At 40.8% G+C, this 23,860-nt stretch overlaps 1 protein-coding gene across 1 annotated transcript in view; it reads left to right on the plus strand.

Moving 5' to 3' along the window:
- Positions 1-649: 649 nt before the first annotated feature.
- Positions 650-23,860, plus strand: part of SMARCAL1 (SWI/SNF related, matrix associated, actin dependent regulator of chromatin, subfamily a-like 1) — a 37,962-nt gene continuing 14,751 nt past the window's right edge. The window contains exons 1-8 of the mRNA XM_009996240.1: positions 650-1,523; positions 2,201-2,251; positions 5,001-5,261; positions 6,439-6,489; positions 14,878-15,058; positions 15,994-16,144; positions 18,888-19,046; positions 20,623-20,688. Coding sequence (XP_009994542.1) covers positions 650-1,523; positions 2,201-2,251; positions 5,001-5,261; positions 6,439-6,489; positions 14,878-15,058; positions 15,994-16,144; positions 18,888-19,046; positions 20,623-20,688 — 1,794 coding nt within the window. The remainder of the gene's footprint in view (positions 1,524-2,200; positions 2,252-5,000; positions 5,262-6,438; positions 6,490-14,877; positions 15,059-15,993; positions 16,145-18,887; positions 19,047-20,622; positions 20,689-23,860) is intronic.

Below are 23,860 nucleotides of genomic sequence, written 5' to 3' on the forward strand. Positions count from 1 at the left end.
GGTAGTGCTGGGGCGGTGGGTGGGGGGGCTGCAGCCTGCCGGCACTTCCCTGGAGTTGGGCAGAGGAGGCCCGGAGCAGGGCCCCTGCTGGGACAGCCATGAGGTGGGTCCTTGAGCCGGTAGAGCTTCCTCAAGGCGGGAGGTGACTCTGCCTTTCGGGTTGGTTATGTGTCTGCCGCACTCTGCGAGGTGCTCAGGGACTGGAAGCTTTGCCTGCGTTTGCCTGCGCAGGGCTGGCTCTGCAGGGCAGGGTGTCCCTGTGCTTCCCTGTTGTGTCAGTTCCGCCGGGGTTTGAACAGCAGAGTGCTCAGAGCTGTGCTGGAACAGCGGCTTTCTCATTTTCCTCTGTGTTTTGTCTATGTGGGACTGTCAGGCAAAGCCCCAGGAGAAGCTGTCAGCATCTGCTTGCTGATACTGGCCCAGCACTGGTCTGGCAGCTTCACTGTACTACTAGTTTTTTGTTTAGGATCAGTTGCAGTAATACTTAGTCACTAATAATATTGAGTTGTCAATACAACAAGCACTTCTGGGGGAACAGAGTTGAAACTGCCTGTCTCTTTTTGCTGTTTTGTTTGGGTTTTTTTGGTAGGTTGGCCTCCGTTCCTGTAAAGAAGCAGATGCCTCAGTGATTAATTCCCAGTTGCTGAAGATGTCATCAGGCCTTACAGAGGAACAAAAGAGAAGAATTGAAGAGAACCGCCAGAAGGCTTTGGCTAGGAGAGCAGAGAGGCTAGCAGCCCAGAGAGGTGGGCAGGTGGGGACTGCTGGATGTCAGGTGAAAGAACAGAGTCCAGGTAACTGGGAAAACTTGAAGGAAGAAAACAATCATGTTAAGCTTATTAACCAGCACCAACAGAATCCAAGCAGTCCTGTGGAGCAGAAGAGCTATCTTCAGAAAGATTATCATCATTACACTGCAAAGCAACAGATGGCTGGTTCACACAAAGAGAAACAAAGGAATTGTTCAGAGGACTCAGGACAAGGAAGTGGCATTAAGCAGCTCCCTACAACAATCCCAAATTCTCTAGGTTATTCCCATAAAGACTACTTGGATGGTGGTCATCAGGAACATGGACAACAAGCTTTAGTTAATCTTGGTACATTCCAGCAGCCCAAATGCTACTCGGCTTTCACAAACCCCTCAGAAGCATCTCATCCTAGATTAATCAATAGCAGGCACCCTGATGGTAGTAAAGATTTACAAAGTCAGAACAAATCTGCCATAAAATATGTTTCACCACCAAGCAGCACCATCCCAACTGCTTCAGAAATGCTGATAAACACAAACAGACCAACAACAGAAAGACAGGAGGGAGGTGGTGCCTCTGGGGCCAGTGGTAGGATGCAGAAGCTGACCAACTTTGCTGGTGCAGGCTCTACCTCTGAAGCTGCCCCTTGCAAGAAAGCAAACAGTGTTACAAAAGGAAAATGTGTGAAATATGGGGAAGACAGATTCCAGGTTGAAATAGGATATAATGCTGAACTTATTGCTGTGTTTAAGAAGATACCAAGCAGAAGCTATGGTAAGAATCAGTTGTTAGCTGTTATTTCTGGTTTATGTTGGATTGAAGTTTCAGCATCTGCTGGAATTTTAGTTGCTATGTGTTCTTGGCAGTGCAGCTATGGTGGGGTGGCATATGTGGTATTAATGAGGGATTGGAAAGGTAAAGACAGATGAAATTAGAAAGAAATTCTGGGCATAAGTAGCTTGAGCTTGGGTTTAGTCAAGAAATCATAAGCCCTGCTTTGTGAACAGAGAGCTCCAACAAGTTTAGTGATGGCAGCTGGCCAGAGTCTTTTGGGAGTGAAGGAAGAGAAGTTAATCATAAATTGTTATGGGAAAATGGGTCACCAGCTCTAGTTCAGAGCTGATTCTGTTAGTTGGGATACTGAGTGCAGTGGAGTCTTCACATTTTGGCTTCCTTCCCATCTTTTCTCCCTGCCTTTATATGTTGTGTTTTACTTCGGTTTCCCCTGATGTGTTGCTACCCCCTGTGAATGGTTTCTGCATTCTTTGTGTCTTAGTGTTGATGTGCCCTATGGCTTTTTTGGTACCATGTAGTTGTAAACTTGGGCATACTGTTTTTCAGATGCGTGTTCAGAAATTTCCATGAATAAATTGAATTCTCTCTTAACTCATATTAACATTCAACTATACCACATTTACTACCCCAAATGATACATATTCTGCCTGTTTTAGATCCTACTATAAAAAAATGGGATTTCAGCCTGGAAGATTACAGCAGTTTCAGTAAGTAAATGTTCATTGATAACAAAGAATCCAAACCTTGACTCCCTTCTCCTGCCTTCTACACTTTTTGTTTGTTATTGTCTGGAGTAATAAAAGTAGTGCTACTCAATGTGTATCTTTTAGGCATCTAGCTCATAACATATAATATTTTTCTGACAATTTGCAGTTGATTAGAAATAACAATTTTCTGTGTAATCTAAAAGCCAACCATAGGTTTAACTATTTCTGCTGTTGCTGAATTTTCTAGCAACTGATGAGCTGGATAATAGGAAAAGTATCTGCCATGCAGGTACTTGATATGAATCCGTATTGTGAACTGGGTGGGTTCCACTAGCTAATGCCTGATTGCTAGGTCTGGTTGTATATTTTCTTTTTAAACAGCTCCCTTTTTTTCTTTTTTATTGTTGTTTTTTTTTACATTTTTTTTCTGCTAATTTTGGGTGTTGGAAAAGGAAAAAGGGTAATTCTCTCGGGCTCAAAATGGATTTGCTTTTTTTTTTTTTTTTTTTTTAACAAGGATGTTTTTATCTTTTTCCTCTCCTGTCATTTTGTTCTGGAAAGACTGAGAGGTGATAGAGGCAAACACTTCAGGTAAGCTTTTCAAAAGCACATTGTATTGAGGCAAGTGATAAATCACTATTGATTTCAGTGGGAACAGAATTAGGCCTGTGTTGAGCACTTTGAAAAACCCACAGTTGAGTGCTGGTATTTTAGCTTCCCATGTGGGTTACCACACATTTATAATTTAAATGCTGCTGGTTTGTTTGAAGTGTATCAAGTACAGATGAGAGCAGAGTCTCTGCACCAAGGAGCTTGCAAATGAAGAGGATGGCTTTTAGAAATGAGGCTTTTTTCCTTAAAGATATCAAATATATGAGTTATCTGTGAAAAGTTCCCGTTGACAAGTGAAGACCATATATGATCACCATTAGGCAACAATATCAGGGAAAAAAGGAACTGACTTTAAAGGCCTTTATTTAAGTCTTATAAATGTAAAAACAATTATTTTAAAACTTCCAACTGTTAATTTTGTTCTTTGGAATGATGTTGTCCTGTATAACATTTCTTTGATCTAGTGAAGACCTATATGATCACCATTAGGCAACAATATCAGGGAAAAAAGGAACTGACTTTAAAAGGCCTTTATTTAAGTCTTATAAATGTAAAAACAATTATTTTAAAACTTCCAACTGTTAATTTTGTTCTTTGGAATGATGTTGTCCTGTATAACATTTCTTTGATCTATAAATTAAACATTCAGTCAAGCCTAGAAACAGATGTTGACATAAAAGTGTAAAATACATTTTTTTTTGTTTCTTTCAGCTTTAGTTGTAGAGGTGAGATCTAGCTATGCAATGCTTGGTGCATTGTGAGGAGAAAGTCTAAATTAGTGGTTTTCTAGTCCTCTGCTTTAAAAATTACTGTCACTTGATGCTCTTAAACATTTTCCTTAGAGTAGAAATCTCAAATGTTTGGCTTTATTCTGGAAGGTACTTACTTTAAAATAAAGTTGGTTAAAATCAAAGTGGTTTATTTAACTGGTTAGGAAGAAGGTGTCTGAATTTCTTACTCCCTTTTCAAGTCTTAAATGCTGAACTTAATTTGTTTATGTTTTTTGCTGCATATCAGTGAGCTAGACTATTTAGAAAGAAGCAGAGTGAATCATAATGTGCAGCTCACTGGTTAAGGCACTGGACTCCCCTGGATTTACTCTAAACAGCTACTGGGTAGGGGAGGTTGCCTCTCTCTGTAAATACATGGTGGCAGAATGTGCTCAGTGATCCCCTGCACTTGAGTCTGATGGACTCTGGAGATGTTAATGAATGCGTATGTTACTGTAGTACCTATGAGTTGAAGTTTCGTGGATGAACTTCACTATTTTGGTGCTGTAAAAATACAAGAAAAAATGGTTCATGTTGTTTAACCATCATGGGTCAGCTGTAATAATAAAAGCAACATGTGGGTATAGATTAGCAGAGACAGACAGGGAAAAGTGGAATGTTTGTTGGATAGCTATGGTCTCAGGCTAACAGCTGTAAAAGGCAGTGTCCCTTCTCTCCCTGTGCCTGGGCATCATGACTGAGGTGGTTGCCAGTGATTACTGGGACAGGAGTGCAGATGGCTGGGGGGAAGTGAAAGTTGTAACTGTAAGAAACGGTAAAGGATGCTAAACTTATATTGTAACAAAGGAAATTCAGGGGTCTGGACTAGATTATTTCCTGATAACCTTCCTACAGTATTGTGTGTGTACAGCATTCTGCCTAAATGAGATTGTTTATCAGGAGGCAGATATGTTTAGATCTTTCTCCTTTGCTGTTTGCAGAAGCACCTTCCCATTTTTTCATTCACATACTGTTGATCACCATGTCGCTGTCCCTGCAACTTTCTAAGTGATGATGCTGGATGGCTGTGTGCAGTTTACTGCTGAATGTGGTTCTGTGGATTGGTTGCCTTGGCCTAGTGAGCCATATTTTGGGATTTCTGAGCAAGAGGGAGCCTAATCCGGTTCCTCTACTGTCACGTGTTCCCTCTGGCCCTGCTGTATTCCCTGTGGAAAATCCTACCAATGTCTCCCTGTTCTTTGTCCCTATGAGTAAAAGCAGGCAATCATTCCTTTTGAACTTGAAGGTGCACAGTTGTTTTGTCATCCTCTTGCCTCTACTCTTCCCAAAGCATCCTGTACATCTTTAGTTTATCTGTGTTCTTCGTGTTTAATTTTTTTTTTTGTGTCTCATACTTTTCTCCTTAGTGCAAGCAGCAAATCAACTTCCGTCAGTCATTCTGGCACCACTGGAAGGAGAAAATGCAGTTGGCTTGGCATCAGGCTCTCATTTTGTTGGCAGCAGGGCTGATGTGAAATCCCTCTTGAAGATGTGTAGCAACTGGAAGAAACCCACAGCCCTTGTCAGAGGGAAGTGTGTGCTGATCTCTCGCTTGCGGTTTGAAGTTGATATTGGGTATTCTGCAGAGGTGATTGGAATGTTCAAACAGATGGATTCCAGAAATTATGGTGAGTCTCTGATTGATGCTGCTGTATTCTAATGATGTTGGGACTGCTCTTGGAGTGCTCTGGATGTTTCAGAGGAGAGAGATTGTAAGTGTACATCCCTCTGAAAGAGCTTGAGAGGGTGAAAATCTTTGAAGATTTTGAGAGCTCCTGTAGTTCTGGTGTAGTGCTGTATCTGTGTCCTGCACTTGACTCTGCACCAGAGCTTGTCCTCTTCTGGGCCTGTTAATGTTAGCCAGGACCTAACCATGATTGCATTTACTGTTGAGATGGGATGTGCTGATAATTTGTGAGGAGTATGGAGATGGTGCAGAAGATCTTGTCTTTATTATCAAATGCAGTTGGAGAGTCTCATTTCTCCTGCTTTACTGTGGTGTATAGTGGCTGCAACTGGCTGAGCACATGGAGTTTACCAGCAGTATTACAGATGTATTGGAGGCAACTGGAATTGTAGAGCACTTTTTATGTTACATTCAGATTTCAATGGTAAATATCAGCTTTTTCCCACTTGTAATGTGTGAAATGAGGCAGAGGTGAGGTACCTGCATAATGTTGCAACAGGTCAGTGACAGAAAGGGCAACAAATCCCAGAGCTCTTGTTCTTTTGGCAGGACCCCACTTGGTTCGTTATGTCTTCTTCAGCTGACTGATTTCACTCTACCTTCCCTGGAAGTTGTAGGCAGGTGCTACCAAGGATAAACCTTCCAGACAAGTCTGGCATTCATGTTACATTCTGAGTATTGATTAATTGGTGAATTTTCTTTCTACTGTCCTGAGCACATTATCTGTAGGGCACAGAGGGTACAATTGAAAGTGATTGTGTTACTGACTGAAGTAATTTTGTTGGTCAAAAAATGCACATTCTTTATCCCTCCCTATAGGGAAGAAAAAGTGGTTGCCAGAATCTTTGGGCAGGTAGATTAATTACAGTGGTTCATTAGGGGAGCAGACTATGTCTTGGTCTGGTGATACCACCACTTCTAGATGTGTGCTCATACTTTTAGGTCATCTTCAAACTGTTTGCTAAATGTGAAAACAAACAGAGGAGAACTGATTGCTGGACAAGGTAAGAATTTAAAAGCAGTTCTGAAATGTAGAGGATGTGGATGGATAGCCATGTTCATAAGGACAGAGAAATCACTTGTAAAAAGAAATTTATGACAGTGTTTAACTGTTGCAGATATGAACACCAGAAAGTGGAGTTTCCTGCTACAGGACTATCCCAAACTGAGTGAGTAGCTGTGTTTTCCTGGCTAGGACTATTTTCTTGGGAAGCAAATTAATTCTAACTTAATTTTTTGGGCTAAGCCATTTCACTCTGGGGGGAGAAGTTGCTAATTAACCACGAAGCAGGTGTTGTCTTGTTTTGTCAGACATTTACATTGTTTGCTTAACTCAAAAAAATTATAAATGCATGCTATTACTCATGGCAGTCCTTTAGGGGCCTATTGGGGAGTGGCTCTGTTTTATCAGATTCTGCACTGAATTTCTATGCCATTTCTTAAAGCACATGGATGTATTTACTATCATAAAGTTATCTTTATTGCTTGTAACGTTGGTAGCTCTACTTGAACTAAGGAGTTGCAGGATTCCTATGTTCCCACTTGCCAAATATGAAGAGGTCAGCATGGTGGCTGGCAAGCCTTCCTGTCCTTACAGAAATTCTGTCATACTGACTCATTTTATCTGTGCTTCCCTTATCCTCAGTACCAGCCTACCTTGATCTCTTTTGAGTGCATGTTAATTCATAAACTGGCACAGCCACCCCTTGCTTAGAAAACGAACGTGTATCAGGCTGTTTCACTTCCAGTTATTTGAGTGTTGTGCAGGGTGCTGTGATATTTGATTTCACACAGTCAGTTTTGGTTTTCAGGATGGAGTGCTAGGTTTTCTAATCAGCTAATGATTTCTGTACCAACCAGTTCATCCACAGTTACAGTCTAGGTGCTGTCCAGCTGATTGTGTTCAGCCTCATGTGTTACTGCTGGTGTTAATGACTGTGCAGACAGCACAGTCATTAAGTTTTTGTCACTGTTAAGTTTTTGGTTGATGTATGAGGCAGGTTAGAATTCAGGTTGCTTTCATAGCCAAGTTGATTTTGAGGCAAACTAGTAGACCTGCTTGTTTTTCTTGCAGAAGTGTGCAGATCTGCTTAAGGCAGAGGCATTCTTCTTGAAGCAGAATTTCATATTAACTAGAGTGTTTCAATGTTGGTTGATGAATGCTTAAAAGAAAGCTTAGCAAAAAAATCTTTTTGAGAGAGCATGTTTTCCCTTGCAAGTGGAATCTAAGCACATAATGCTGCTATAATGTTTATTTATTGGTATAAGTTGACCGGTATGCCAGTCCTAGCTTGATGTTTCTGTGTAATAGTCATGCAATTGACTTATCGAACTGAATTGTAGATCTGTGGTCTCTTGTGTTTTGTTTTGTTGGTTATTTTTTTTTAAATGGATGCCACTTTGCAGGATAATCCAGTCCCAGCAGCATGGTCCTAGTGCATCTGTGTCTTCATTTTTTATGTTAACTCTGTAGAGTGCTCTGGGATGAATAGCATTTTGCAAGCCCTAAGTATTATAATTATTTTTCATCCTGATTGGCCTGCTGTATTTGCCTTGGTACTTGTGTGAGGGTATGTGGCTGTGGGATTTGATTGGGGTAAGCTTCAGAAAGATAATAAGCAAGGTGCTCTACACGCATCCTAAGAAAATGTGACTGTTTCAGAGCTGGGATGCTGTTGCTCAGTGTTTCTCCAGCATGGGCTCCTGCTTCCACAGGATACCAAAGTATGTTTAATAATTGAGTATCTGGATGCTCCTATGATGCATGTCTGCATAACATTAGTAATGGTTGTAGGGGTGAAAGCCATGTAGTGGGGCCTTGTAGGAATGCCAAATCTTGAAAACGAGTGAGTGTGTCTTGGTGGAGGCTATTATGGAACTCCAGAATTGGGATGCTGACAGGCCCTGATTTCAGTGAGGGCTGATGATCTCCCACAATTTGCTAAAAGGGCGTTTTGTACATGTAAAAGGCCTGATCCTATAGCACATGTTAGGCAGTCTGAGTGAACACATCATCTCCCAGTCTGTCACTCTCTTAGCCATGCTGGCTGGCAGTCATACACATCACATGGAGTATTCAGAATCCCACAGATTTGAGGAAGGAAAAAAAAAAAAAGAAAATCTGTAAATGTTCTTGGAGGGTGTAATTTGTTGAGGGCATTTGAGGCTTCTAGCACGTGCCTTTTTGAGGAATGGCATTTGCTTTGTGCCTGTTCATTTACCTAAGTCAAAATTTAAAAAAAAGAACATAATTTTAAAAGGCTGGTTGCCATTTCCAGCAGAGATATCTGTTAGCTGGGAACTGTTTATAGAGGTTAATGTCTCTTTGCCTAGTTGCTCAGTCATCTTTATATAAAGGTCACTTCAGTAAAAAATGTCTGTTGGATGAATCATGCTGGTGGCAGATATATCTTAATCACTCTCCCAGCTCATGTACAGAACAATAGCAACAGAATTATCAGTGAGCAAATTGTAGCAATTATGCTAACACATAGCTCAGTTTGTGAGTGTAATAACAAGCTTGTGCTGTACTTCGGGTGGAGAGAGTTCCTGCTATTGAAGAAGTATAAATTAAACTGGAGAGTTTGGAAAGTTTGGTCATTGCCCAACCACAAATGGAAATCTTTTCATATGTATATTTCTTGGAATTGCTTTTCCCTTTCATATGGCAGGGGTCCATCCTGCTGCTTTCCTCTTGGAGATAACTGAAATAGGAATACCTAATGAATTCTGGAGGTGCATTTACTGCTGGTATAGCGAGTTCTTATTTCAGTTATTTTTGCATATGGAGTTGTTTTATGTCTTCCTGTCTTCCTTCATATGCAAACCAACCACTAAACACAAATAAAAGTTTTCTCCTGCAATAAGGGATCTATGCACGTGCATTTGTGTTCCTAGTATAGAGGTGTCTTTTGTTTCTTAGTCAGTGCTCAAAGAGGTATTATTAAATATGTTTTCCTGGTCCCACCTCACTGCATGTTTTAAATTAGTGTTTGGTTTCATATAAATTTACTGTTGGATTAAAAAGAAACCCTTCCATCTTGGGATGGGGTAGAGAGGCTGCTGGATGGGACTGAAAGAAGGTTGTCTAGGAGGGGAATTACTCAGACGCTTTGCTTCATGTGACGCATCGGTTGAAAACATGAAGGCCCTGGAGTCTTTGCATAATGGCACTTGGGCATCTCTTTAGTTTGACTGGAAAGGTTTTATGCTGCAGATGCAGTTGAGGGGCTTCATGGGTGAAACAACAGTAGTGGTGGAGGGACTCAAGTGGCTGTCTGTGGTCTGGTTCTGGCTCACAAACTTATTTCTGTCCAGGGGAACAGCAGTGGACATGAGCTGAGCAGGGAGCAGCTGTTGGTACAATATCCCTGAACAATGGCTGTCATTAGATGTCTGCTGATGTTGGTAACAAGAGTAGTTCCTCAGAGTCTTGATGTGCTTTGTTTTCCAGAAATTATGGTGAGTCTCTGATTGATGCTGCTGTATTCTAATGATGTTGGGACTGCTCTTGGAGTGCTCTGGATGTTTCAGAGGAGAGAGATTGTAAGTGTACATCCCTCTGAAAGAGCTTGAGAGGGTGAAAATCTTTGAAGATTTTGAGAGCTCCTGTAGTTCTGGTGTAGTGCTGTATCTGTGTCCTGCACTTGACTCTGCACCAGAGCTTGTCCTCTTCTGGGCCTGTTAATGTTAGCCAGGACCTAACCATGATTGCATTTACTGTTGAGATGGGATGTGCTGATAATTTGTGAGGAGTATGGAGATGGTGCAGAAGATCTTGTCTTTATTATCAAATGCAGTTGGAGAGTCTCATTTCTCCTGCTTTACTGTGGCTGCAACTGGCTGAGCAGATGGAGTTTACCAGCAGTATTACAGATGTATTGGAGGCAACTGGAATTGTAGAGCACTTTTTATGTTACATTCAGATTTCAATGGTAAATATCAGCTTTTTCCCACTTGTAATGTGTGAAATGAGGCAGAGGTGAGGTACCTGCATAATGTTGCAACAGGTCAGTGACAGAAAGGGCAACAAATCCCAGAGCTCTTGTTCTTTTGGCAGGACCCCACTTGGTTCGTTATGTCTTCTTCAGCTGACTGATTTCACTCTACCTTCCCTGGAAGTTGTAGGCAGGTGCTACCAAGGATAAACCTTCCAGACAAGTCTGGCATTCATGTTACATTCTGAGTATTGATTAATTGGTGAATTTTCTTTCTACTGTCCTGAGCACATTATCTGTAGGGCACAGAGGGTACAATTGAAAGTGATTGTGTTACTGACTGAAGTAATTTTGTTGGTCAAAAAATGCACATTCTTTATCCCTCCCTATAGGGAAGAAAAAGTGGTTGCCAGAATCTTTGGGCAGGTAGATTAATTACAGTGGTTCATTAGGGGAGCAGACTATGTCTTGGTCTGGTGATACCACCACTTCTAGATGTGTGCTCATACTTTTAGGTCATCTTCAAACTGTTTGCTAAATGTGAAAACAAACAGAGGAGAACTGATTGCTGGACAAGGTAAGAATTTAAAAGCAGTTCTGAAATGTAGAGGATGTGGATGGATAGCCATGTTCATAAGGACAGAGAAATCACTTGTAAAAAGAAATTTATGACAGTGTTTAACTGTTGCAGATATGAACACCAGAAAGTGGAGTTTCCTGCTACAGGACTATCCCAAACTGAGTGAGTAGCTGTGTTTTCCTGGCTAGGACTATTTTCTTGGGAAGCAAATTAATTCTAACTTAATTTTTTGGGCTAAGCCATTTCACTCTGGGGGGAGAAGTTGCTAATTAACCACGAAGCAGGTGTTGTCTTGTTTTGTCAGACATTTACATTGTTTGCTTAACTCAAAAAAATTATAAATGCATGCTATTACTCATGGCAGTCCTTTAGGGGCCTATTGGGGAGTGGCTCTGTTTTATCAGATTCTGCACTGAATTTCTATGCCATTTCTTAAAGCACATGGATGTATTTACTATCATAAAGTTATCTTTATTGCTTGTAACGTTGGTAGCTCTACTTGAACTAAGGAGTTGCAGGATTCCTATGTTCCCACTTGCCAAATATGAAGAGGTCAGCATGGTGGCTGGCAAGCCTTCCTGTCCTTACAGAAATTCTGTCATACTGACTCATTTTATCTGTGCTTCCCTTATCCTCAGTACCAGCCTACCTTGATCTCTTTTGAGTGCATGTTAATTCATAAACTGGCACAGCCACCCCTTGCTTAGAAAACGAACGTGTATCAGGCTGTTTCACTTCCAGTTATTTGAGTGTTGTGCAGGGTGCTGTGATATTTGATTTCACACAGTCAGTTTTGGTTTTCAGGATGGAGTGCTAGGTTTTCTAATCAGCTGATGATTTCTGTACCAACCAGTTCATCCACAGTTACAGTCTAGGTGCTGTCCAGCTGATTGTGTTCAGCCTCATGTGTTACTGCTGGTGTTAATGACTGTGCAGACAGCACAGTCATTAAGTTTTTGTCACTGTTAAGTTTTTGGTTGATGTACGAGGCAGGTTAGAATTCAGGTTGCTTTCATAGCCAAGTTGATTTTGAGGCAAACTAGTAGACCTGCTTGTTTTTCTTGCAGAAGTGTGCAGATCTGCTTAAGGCAGAGGCATTCTTCTTGAAGCAGAATTTCATATTAACTAGAGTGTTTCAATGTTGGTTGATGAATGCTTAAAAGAAAGCTTAGCAAAAAAATCTTTTTGAGAGAGCATGTTTTCCCTTGCAAGTGGAATCTAAGCACATAATGCTGCTATAATGTTTATTTATTGGTATAAGTTGACCGGTATGCCAGTCCTAGCTTGATGTTTCTGTGTAATAGTCATGCAATTGACTTATCGAACTGAATTGTAGATCTGTGGTCTCTTGTGTTTTGTTTTGTTGGTTATTTTTTTTTAAATGGATGCCACTTTGCAGGATAATCCAGTCCCAGCAGCATGGTCCTAGTGCATCTGTGTCTTCATTTTTTATGTTAACTCTGTAGAGTGCTCTGGGATGAATAGCATTTTGCAAGCCCTAAGTATTATAATTATTTTTCATCCTGATTGGCCTGCTGTATTTGCCTTGGTACTTGTGTGAGGGTATGTGGCTGTGGGATTTGATTGGGGTAAGCTTCAGAAAGATAATAAGCAAGGTGCTCTACACGCATCCTAAGAAAATGTGACTGTTTCAGAGCTGGGATGCTGTTGCTCAGTGTTTCTCCAGCATGGGCTCCTGCTTCCACAGGATACCAAAGTATGTTTAATAATTGAGTATCTGGATGCTCCTATGATGCATGTCTGCATAACATTAGTAATGGTTGTAGGGGTGAAAGCCATGTAGTGGGGCCTTGTAGGAATGCCAAATCTTGAAAACGAGTGAGTGTGTCTTGGTGGAGGCTATTATGGAACTCCAGAATTGGGATGCTGACAGGCCCTGATTTCAGTGAGGGCTGATGATCTCCCACAATTTGCTAAAAGGGCGTTTTGTACATGTAAAAGGCCTGATCCTATAGCACATGTTAGGCAGTCTGAGTGAACACATCATCTCCCAGTCTGTCACTCTCTTAGCCATGCTGGCTGGCAGTCATACACATCACATGGAGTATTCAGAATCCCACAGATTTGAGGAAGGAAAAAAAAAAAAAGAAAATCTGTAAATGTTCTTGGAGGGTGTAATTTGTTGAGGGCATTTGAGGCTTCTAGCACGTGCCTTTTTGAGGAATGGCATTTGCTTTGTGCCTGTTCATTTACCTAAGTCAAAATTTAAAAAAAAGAAAATAATTTTAAAAGGCTGGTTGCCATTTCCAGCAGAGATATCTGTTAGCTGGGAACTGTTTATAGAGGTTAATGTCTCTTTGCCTAGTTGCTCAGTCATCTTTATATAAAGGTCACTTCAGTAAAAAATGTCTGTTGGATGAATCATGCTGGTGGCAGATATATCTTAATCACTCTCCCAGCTCATGTACAGAACAATAGCAACAGAATTATCAGTGAGCAAATTGTAGCAATTATGCTAACACATAGCTCAGTTTGTGAGTGTAATAACAAGCTTGTGCTGTACTTCGGGTGGAGAGAGTTCCTGCTATTGAAGAAGTATAAATTAAACTGGAGAGTTTGGAAAGTTTGGTCATTGCCCAACCACAAATGGAAATCTTTTCATATGTATATTTCTTGGAATTGCTTTTCCCTTTCATATGGCAGGGGTCCATCCTGCTGCTTTCCTCTTGGAGATAACTGAAATAGGAATACCTAATGAATTCTGGAGGTGCATTTACTGCTGGTATAGCGAGTTCTTATTTCAGTTATTTTTGCATATGGAGTTGTTTTATGTCTTCCTGTCTTCCTTCATATGCAAACCAACCACTAAACACAAATAAAAGTTTTCTCCTGCAATAAGGGATCTATGCACGTGCATTTGTGTTCCTAGTATAGAGGTGTCTTTTGTTTCTTAGTCAGTGCTCAAAGAGGTATTATTAAATATGTTTTCCTGGTCCCACCTCACTGCATGTTTTAAATTAGTGTTTGGTTTCATATAAATTTACTGTTGGATTAAAAAGAAACCCTTCCATCTTGGGATGGGGTAGAGAGGCTGCTGGATGGGACTGAAAGAAGGTTGTCTAGGAGGGGAATTACTCAGACGCTTTGCTTCATGTGACGCATCGGTTGAAAACATGAAGGCCCTGGAGTCTTTGTATAATGGCACTTGGGCATCTCTTTAGTTTGACTGGAAAGGTTTTATGCTGCAGATGCAGTTGAGGGGCTTCATGGGTGAAACAACAGTAGTGGTGGAGGGACTCAAGTGGCTGTCTGTGGTCTGGTTCTGGCTCACAAACTTATTTCTGTCCAGGGGAACAGCAGTGGACATGAGCTGAGCAGGGAGCAGCTGTTGGTACAATATCCCTGAACAATGGCTGTCATTAGATGTCTGCTGATGTTGGTAACAAGAGTAGTTCCTCAGAGTCTTGATGTGCTTTGTTTTCTTACCCAGACATGTTAATCAAGGGGTGATAAAGTGGGAGTCAGACAAAAATATGTGAATTTGGGGAACAGGAGGAGAAGAGAATTTTTAAAGCTGAAGATGTATGATACTCTTTATGATACTCAGGTAACGTGTCTTGGGTCACTCTTGATCACTCAGGGATAGTGGAGACCTCAGAGGTGTGTTTAATGCAGAATCTCGAGGTCAATAAAAAGATGTCAAAAATGAGGTCCGAAAAAGTCTTCAGGAGCCCTTTTTCTCAAATCCGTACTTCTATTTGTGAGTAAAATGTGCCCTGAGCTGTCCTAAGTGTGAATAATTCAGCTCCAGCTGTATTAGCAATCATCTCTGAATGATGGCATTAGACTTTCAGTTTTTTATAACCAAGCCTGAAAACAAGGGGAGGAGATGTGATTCATCATGTGGTTCTGAAATAGACTTTAGGGAAGAGGCCAGGCACCTGGGCATCATGCAGTCCTTTCTTCAGCTGCTTCAGTATAGGAAGTAATATTGTTGATTAGGTCAAGGGTTGTGCCCTGACATTCATTAGGTAAGTTGTCCTGCCTGTTGTGATAATAAAGTGCTTTGTTCTTTGCAGTGAAAGTGTTACAGAGCCTTGTGTCAGTAGAAGTGGAGCCACTGCCTGCAGCAGTAATACAGACCTTTGCTGCTCAAATACAGGGATCTACATCGGAGACAGAGATTCCTGATGCTGACCTTTCAGTAGTGGACTCCAAAATCGTGACAAGCCTCATGCCCTTTCAGCGGGAAGGTGTGAAGTATGTCCTTTTTGCATGCAATTAAGAGCTAGTCCTTGCCTACAGTTGTGTCCTTCGTGTTGCTGCCCAGGCTGCATTCTCTTCCATGGACGTTTCCATGTTTCTCCGTGGTCTTTAGCTGTTACACTCTGGCACTATGGGCTCTTGGTTGTTTGGAATGGTATGGCTTATTTTGTTGGGGTTTTTTTTGTGGATTGTTTTTTTCTGAGTGACACATTTGTTTCCAGCTAGAATTCTTCATTATGAGTCAGGAGGAAAGTAGCATTTTGCTAGTCTCACAAAATTGTTCAAATGGTACATCTTTGATCTCTGTCTTGTGATATGTGCCTAATTGTCACATGATTATTTTTGTTACTATTTTGTAAGGTCATCTTTATTCCTTTTCTCAAGTGCATGACTTTTTTTTGTTTTCTTTTCTTTTTTAAATATTAAGTACATATGGCAGGGTGCCAGGAAATGGTACCCAGAGAAAGATTTAAAATTACTACTTGTATGTAGAGGTAAACTTTTAAATGTCTGTGTCACCATCAGATATGGTCATTAGTTGTTGACTTCAAGATGGAATCCAGCAAAGTCTGTACTTACTGGTGTTAAAATGGCATTGCTGTTAATAATGTTTTCTTAGCTCAGCCAGGATGAACTCTGGGACAGAATGTGCATGCTTTAAATAATTGTAAGGTCTTTAGACTACTCATATTAAATCAAAGGCTTTAAGGATTGGGCTGAACTACTGTGTTCAGAAGCTTCCAAGCTTTGAGAGGTTTGTGAGAGTTCCTCACTTTTGTTAAGATAAAGGAAGAAGATCCAGGTTTATTGGAAAACCCAGATCCAGGTGATCCATGTTATAGTCTTGTTGATAAGTTGTGCTCATCTTGGCTGCCAGGACAGATAGTAACCTATTTATGACTCTTGTTTCTCCTTTCTCTTTCTCACAGTTTTGCAATTTTCAGAAATGGGCGTTTGCTTCTTGCGGATGACATGGGCTTGGGCAAGACCATCCAGGCCATCTGCATCGCTGCCTATTACCGGCAGGAATGGCCCTTGCTCGTGGTGACTCCTTCTTCCGTGAGGTTTACATGGGCAGAGGTACTGTGAGGTCCCTAGAGGCTACGTGTGGTGGTTATGCTGTGTTGCACTCTCTACAAGTTAAAATTTTGAAAAGATATGTGTTAAGTAGAAGAAATGAATTTTTTTTTACTCACTTACCAACTTGAGGGGGGGAATTGCTTGGCATTAACTGTGTGCTATATTCCTATTTTCTTTTACTGGCCGTTTGTCTTTTTGTGATCTAGCTGTTCTGTTGGAAAGGGGGAGAGAAAATATCTCCACTGACCCCCTGTTAACTTTGTTCCTGCAAGTCAGCTGGCTCCAAGGGGGTATTTTACTCATCAGTGTCAATGACAATAGCTGCTTTCAAGCAATTGTCTTTTGTACTCAAGCCCTTCATAACAGTATTTGCCCAGTCCTTGGCTGGAATAGAAGCCCAGATGCTGGGATTCTCTGCTCTGTTCAGGAGGCCCTATTATTATCATTAAATGTGTGTCATAATAAGTTTTTGGCCTGTCCACTGTATGCTGCTCATTCCTCTTGAGTCATGTGTTTCTGTTCATCAGAAGCCCAAGAAAAGTTGTCCGGTTGGGAAATGTATCTGCAGATAAATCCCTGTCCTGTACACTGGGGCTGTTGGGTGGCCATAGGCTAGTGAAATGTTCACTGCAGGGGGAAATACAAGCCAAGGTTTTGGGTGAGTAATTTCATGCCTGAGTAGGAGAGGGTGGGAGTTTATTTTTCCCTGGAATGTTGCATTGATGAGAAGTGTATTGGTTGGGATTTGCTGGTTTTATGCTTTAATTAGGCTTGTGTTTTCATGTCCAGTAGTGTAACAAAACTCAGGTGACAAGAAAATAATATTCTTTACTGAACAAGGGAGTGGTGCTCATATTTGGTCCTTCAGAGGTTTGTAGGTCTTTCAGAGGTCTGGGTGAGCACCTAACCTGAATCCATGGCTTCATGGGGATACCTTCTGGGAATAATTTTGGGCCTGCTTCCTGAAGGTACTGGGCACCTGTAGCTAAATTCCTACATCCTGCTTCAAGTGATTTAGGCAATATGAGCCTTTTAAAAAAATTTATTTAGAATGCTTGAATTTCTCTTCCCCTACTCCCAGCTCCCCAAGAGGCTGTTGTGGGAGATATTTTGTTAGGACATTTGCTTTAGAATGATGTGTTGCTCTGTGGGTATGTGAAGCATGCAGGTCTGAGAATAGTCAAAGAAAGTGGAAGAAGGTGGATTTTATTATGGTCTGTAATCTACTCAGTTCATACTTGCACAGATGTATTTTACTGTCATGGTAGAAGCTTTTGTGATGTCTCTGGAGCTAAATGGTCAGACATTGTCTTCATCTCAGAATTGTCAGCATTTTGGCTTTCTGGGTTCAGACCACAGAGTGCCTTTATATTCAAGCTACCATAGAAAGCTAGTGGGAAGATGCAGAGTACTCTTGGGTGAGAATGCAGCCATCTGCATCTGGAGTTCAGCATTGAAACTTAAATAATCATGGTCAGGGCAGTTTCAAAGCATTTCTTGTGGATAAAGGGTCTCAAGTGAGCAATACTGGATGAATTTTATGGTGTGAATTAGTCATGTGCCCTTTATAACAGGAGAGGGCACTACAGCCAGAAGCTTCCAGATACTTTCCCACTGCTGCTACTTTTGTCTAAGTTTTGGCTTAGCATGAGCCACATTTTTTTGGCTGGGATCTAACCTGGCCTGCATGTTGGTCCATTTAGGTTCTGGTGCTTAATGTAAGTGATAAAAGATAGTTCATGTTGGTTTCTCACATACTGAGAAAAGTGAGAAGCTCTTATTTAACCCCTCGGGCTGCTGCATGTGGTTGCTGAATAGAGGAGAGCAATGATACTTGGGGGACTTCAGGCCTAAAGACAGAGGTTCCACTTCTCATGCCTGCTCCTTGGTTACATTTTTCTAAGTACGAGATCCTGATTGCTAAAGCCCCAGCCAGTTCTCTGCAGAGCAACATCAGCAGAACTCAAATGTGGAGAGGTTGGTGTCATTTGGGACACAATTACAAAGGAAATGGTGGGTGTTCACTAGCTAACAGATGGGTTTGGGGGAGGATATCTTACTCTGGTGTGTGGAGGATTTCAGGAGGTTGAATGACTATCACCACATGTACTTCAGCTGCTGTCATAGAGCAGCTGGTGTGTTTTCAACTTGATCTTTTAATTTTGTTTGGTTTTTTTGCTTTTTGTTTGGTTGGGGTTTTTTTTGTTTTTGTTTGTTTTTTGTAGACTTCCTAAGAAGGAGAGGTAGTGGAAGAGTTTTTGTTGTTCTGGATGAGTTCTACTTCATCCTGACTGTGGAGCAAACATTGCTGTAGTGAGAGATGTTTACTACTTCAGAAGTTTATTTCACAGCCTGAGGTTTCCTGTTCAGTGGGGAAATGAAATTACCCTGCCAATAGTGGTCACTGCATTCTCTGGCTTTGAGAGTAGCAGGTAACATTAGGAGGTTATGCATATTTCTGCTACAGACAATTTTTGTTTTAAGAAGATAGAATATAGCATGTTTGAGCCTTTCTAGCTGTGGAAGATAGGTTTGGTCTTTAGATGGAATTTTCTTCTTCCCATGACTAGGGTTGTTGCTTGGCAAAGGTGTCTTACCCTTACTTTGCTCCCAATTAATGTCTAGTGCTGGGTGGGGTGGCTCAATGTTCTAAGCAATCATCAGGGTGCTCTGTGTGGTGCTTTGTGATCCTGACAAAGGACATAAGCACCAGAATGCAATTAATTGCTTTCCTTCTCTCTAGGCATTTCACAGGTGGCTTCCATCCTTGAGTCCAGGTAGCACCAAAGTCATAGTGACTGGCAAAGACAACCTAACAGCAAGTTTGATCAATATAATCAGCTTTGACCTCCTCAGCAAGATGGACAAGAAGCTTAAGAGCACTTTCCAAGTAGTTATTATTGTAAGTGGTACACCAAAGTTTAGAAATTAATGGTATGCTGCAAATGGGTAACATTTGTGTAGACCATATTTAGGACTGAAACAATTTTGTAGTTGTGGCTGTGATCATAGTTCTCTTCATGAGTAGAAGCAGGTTTCTCTGAAACCTTTTGAGGTAACTAGTAGAGTTGAAGTCCTGTGGTTTATTCAGCTAATGAGATAACCTCTCAACATCAAGTATATAAACATAAAAAAATCTCCATTTCCTTATGTTCTTTTACAATTTGAATTAAGCCTTCTTTGTTCACTTGTGTAGTTTCTTTTGTAAATTACTTCCAAATCCGTTTTTAAACTTTTACAGAGCCCTGGTAAAAGGCATTTTTCTAGATTTCAGTTATTAAAATTTAAAGCATTTAGTGTTTTAGATGCAGCTTGGATCAAAATGATCCAACACTAAAAGAGTCTATGTGGCTTACCGTGAGTGTTTGATGTTCTCAGTCTAGTTCTCAGCGCATGTGCACCTGTCCCTCGATCATGACAACTGGAACAATAATCTTGTTGTTTCTCAGCAATGCATGGGAATGTGGGAATAGATAGAGTTGGAGACCGAACTATTCATGGGGGAATTGATTTTTTATTTTTTTTTAATTTTATTTTTCCCCCTGCCCTTTCTCTGAAAAGGCATTCTGTCAGGGTGGAAATGCATATGGTTGCTTTTGTATGCTGGTCCTTTGGGGTAACGGGACTTGGGCTCTAGGGCTGCTGAAACCTTTTACCAGCTTTGAGCTGGCAGATGTTCCTTCTGCATGGTTTATATGTCCAGATTTGGAACCTGTATATTTTTGTGGATGAGAGTAGTCCTGCTGAGTGCTGAGCTTCTCTGCCTTTTCTTTCAATGTTCTTTTGATGGCTGGGAACACTAATGTAACTTATTTGTTAATCAGAAAGAGAGAAAGCTGTGCCTGGGAGACTAAGCAGTTGTATTGTCTTTGCATGCATGGTTGCTTGCTCATCCACACGGGGAAAGATGAGAATGTACCTTTGGAGGGTGCTGATTACTTTTCGTGTCAAAGTTCTGCCTTGCTACAGCAGTAGAGATGAAGCCTGTTTGGGGGTGATGTCTCAAGTAGGAGGCTATTACCCACCTGGTGAGCCCGATCAGCAGAACAGTTGGATCCTAATTAGATTTCTTTTTCCTTATTGTTTTCATTAACCTCTTATTTAGGGAAGTACCACTGTATAGGCCTCCTGTGTTTGCTGCATTTAAGAGACACACAAGGGCAAATGAGTATTAGTGGTGGAAACAGTGTTCCTCTTCCTTCTTCCCTACCAAGCCCCCTCTGCTCCCTTGTTTGTGGTCATTTGAGATTCATGGCTTTAAGGTTTGATTTCTGTTCCATCTGCTGTGGGTGTGAATGCAGGAAGCCTGCTACTCTCCCTGCTGTCTTGTCATTTAGAATTTGATGGAACTAGCCCAGTGCTTGAAATATCCTCTGGGATGATAGGCTTGTAATGTTAGATACTGGGAATTTGTTCTGTAGCCTGCAGCTGGACTATGGATCAGAACTGTGCTCACTTTCATGCTTGCTTTGTTTCAGGATGAATCGCATTTCCTCAAGAACATCAAAACTGCACGATGCCAAGCTGCCATGCCTCTGCTCAAGGTGTGTATGCAGGGTGCCAGACCTCCAGCAGCTAAGGTTAGGGTTGCTCTGTTTACCAGGTTTAGGAGCCAGCAGCTGAATTCTGGTGTTGTACAAGTGGAGATCCAGGTAACATAGATCCAAGAGCAAAATTTGTCTCTGGCTTAGCTACTTGAGTCCGTACGAATCTTAAATGGGAAAACCTAACAAACTTCAGAAGCTCCCTTGATCTAATAGTGGTACTGCCACTGAGTTTTATGGTGATGGGGAAAAAAGGAATGTTGAAACTTGTACAAACAAAACATGTATTCAGTATATCAAAATGACATTACCTAGGTCCCTTCCGTGGCTTTGGTTTTGGACTCTACTCTGTTTCTGCAAACTTCCAATGTATTTGTGTGGCTGGGATTCAGGAGCACTCCTGCTGTTCAAATTTCAAGAACTAGCAGGATATGGCAGAGTATGAGGTAAGCAAGGCAAGTGGCCTACAGAAATGTAAATTTTAATGTCTGTTGTCCTGGGATCAAATAATCAAACTTTCCCTGGTAGCCTCTAGCAGATTAAAGTTACAAATAGTTTCTAGATACTTCAAGGTCTGTGCATTAGAAGAAAGTAAATGTAGTTTTTTCTTCAGCAGCAATCGGCAAGTGCATATCAAAAGATTTTATCTGTGATGGCTTTATAGGAACCAACTTTAGTATGTAAGACTCTTAATGGCAAGCAGAAGGTGGGTGTCCTTGAATAACTTCATTGTTATCTTTAAAGCTCTGACTCTCGTCTTCTCTTACCTTTCAATTCACTTCAGGCTTTTAATGTTTGGAAACTAAGTAGGAGGTCCAATTTTATGAGCACTTTGTAGTACAATAATTAGGGTGGATGTCTGAAAATGATGGAAAATAATAAGTTTACCTCATAGTAAAATGTTTGAAAACAGTCTCATCCTTTCCTACTTGGAGCTTTGTAAGGATCAGCTTGTCTAAAGTATTTGCAGGCTACAAGATAGGAGAGTGAAAGATGGTATCTCTTAAGTAGAGGTTAATTGCCTGTATGAACTTCTTGAGAATGTACAGTTTATGTTGTCACATCGCTGGTCTTAGAGAATTGAGAACTGGTGCTTCTGAAACTGAATTGAGTCTTCTGAAAGCATTAAGAGTTTCAGGTTCATATCAGGCATTATGTCACCTGCAAACAGCATATAGTACCAGATATTTTGTGTTAGATAGGTAAACTTTATTCTCCTGTTTGCTGTCCAACTTCTGAAGCAAGCATTTGCTGTAATAGCCACTTTTCTGCTCTCCTTACTTTCCAACATAGGCGTTTTGCTCTAAAACTAGCCCCTTTGTCAGCTTTGTCTTTAATTACTAGTGAATGCTGTTGTGTTCACTACTGGCACAACACATCACAACCATGTTTTCATATTTGAAAGAACTACCAAAATATGAGGAATTTTCATCACTCAAATACTGTATTTAATACCTATACTGCATCATCTTTATAGTAAATACTCAATGGGGTATTTTCAGTATTTTACGTGATAATTTGAGACTATTAATTAAGAAACGTGGATAAATATGCTGCTGAGGGTAGTATTTTGCTCTTGCCTTCTTTGTGTTAAAAGGATTAGAGCAGTACTGGGGCTCTTAGAGACCAAAAAAAGCTGTATCAGTAGGCAAGTCCATGACAGGTTCACTGCTTCTAGCACCTCAGTCCCTACCTTTAGGTCACCATGTGAAATGTTGCCAGTGCTATAACCAGAGCCTCTGGAGCCACTCATGCCTTGCCTACCTTCTAAGCACTGGCACTTCTAACTCTCATGAACATTATACTACTTTAAACTTTCTGAAATTGCCATAGTTGCTTGTATTTCCTGCAGAGTTCCCAACATCCTGAATCATGAAAGTTTAGCCTTGAACTGACTTTTGGGGACAGAAAAGGAAGAAAAACACCTAATAAATACGATCCTTTGTCCTTTACATGCTACAAAAATGTATGAATCGATAATGACACTGGATGGATCTAAGTTAAAATGTTTCTGAGCCTGAAAAGTTTGTCACTTCCATCCTTACTTAATGGATTCTTTCTATCTTGATACAATCTACTCCTGCAGCTTCTCAATTGGAATAAGTAAAACATAAAAATTGCTGTGAGTGTTTAGACAGAACTGCACAGTAATCAGATTAAATAAAGACATTAATAATAAAGATTACTTACCTTGAATATTAATTTTAAATCTGCCTTGTTAGATGGCCAAGCTGAATCTCCACTTCTGAAATATTTAACCCGTGATTACAGGATTTAGAGCCTCATTTTAATTTTATTATCTGACATTGACTAGTTTTCAAAATGAAGTAATATTTTTAGCCACGCAATAATAATTCATCTTTACCTGCTGTCTTGTATATATATTGCAGAGCAAGTGTGGTGTGGAATTATCTGACAGAGCCATGTATTGAACATGTGGCCTAAGTTCATCAGTTGAGAAGTTCTAGACACTTTTTACGTTTAAAAAAACTCCCAAACTCTGTGTGTGCAATATCCAGTATGTGTAGTATTCAATGTCTCTTGTGACATACTTAGCTGCTATCGTAGCAGAGATTTAGGAAAGTTTTGCTTGTGACAGTGCTGGATGTATGTAATGACCATGCTTCCTACTCAGTTGCTTGCCCCAGGTTGTCCTTAGTTTAGAGTAAGTATATAGACCTGTTGTGTCAAATTTATTGTTGTTGGACAAAACTTTTAGGGAAACTTACAATTACAAACAGTAAGATAGGATGAGCAGAAATAGAACCAGCAAAATGTTTTGGCCAGATTTCTTATTCCCCTCACATTCCCAGTGGATGTGCAAACCTGTGGGTGTGTAGACTTGTACATGGGGGAGAATGCCACCTGCTTCCATGTAGGTGGATGAAGCAGAGTTTGTACACAGTCTTTGTGTATCCATGCAAAATTATGGAGGCGGATGGATTGAAAATCATAGCAGAAAGCAGCCTTTTGTTGTTTGGCATTGGCATAAATTCTACTTTCAAGTTAAGCCAGCTTTTATGCTGGCCAGTCTGTGCTAGCAGCTGTGTGAGATCTATTCCACACCTTCTGCATCTCTTAGGGCACTCTAGGGGGCTACAAATTCCAGTGCTCAGAGTGGTACTTTTATTTCCATGCACATCAAAGTGAGAACAGCCTTGTACTGTTGGGC

Source organism: Chaetura pelagica, unplaced genomic scaffold (assembly GCF_000747805.2).
Source record: "Chaetura pelagica isolate M959 unplaced genomic scaffold, ChaPel_1.0 scaffold3, whole genome shotgun sequence".
Classification (NCBI taxonomy): domain Eukaryota; kingdom Metazoa; phylum Chordata; class Aves; order Apodiformes; family Apodidae; genus Chaetura; species Chaetura pelagica.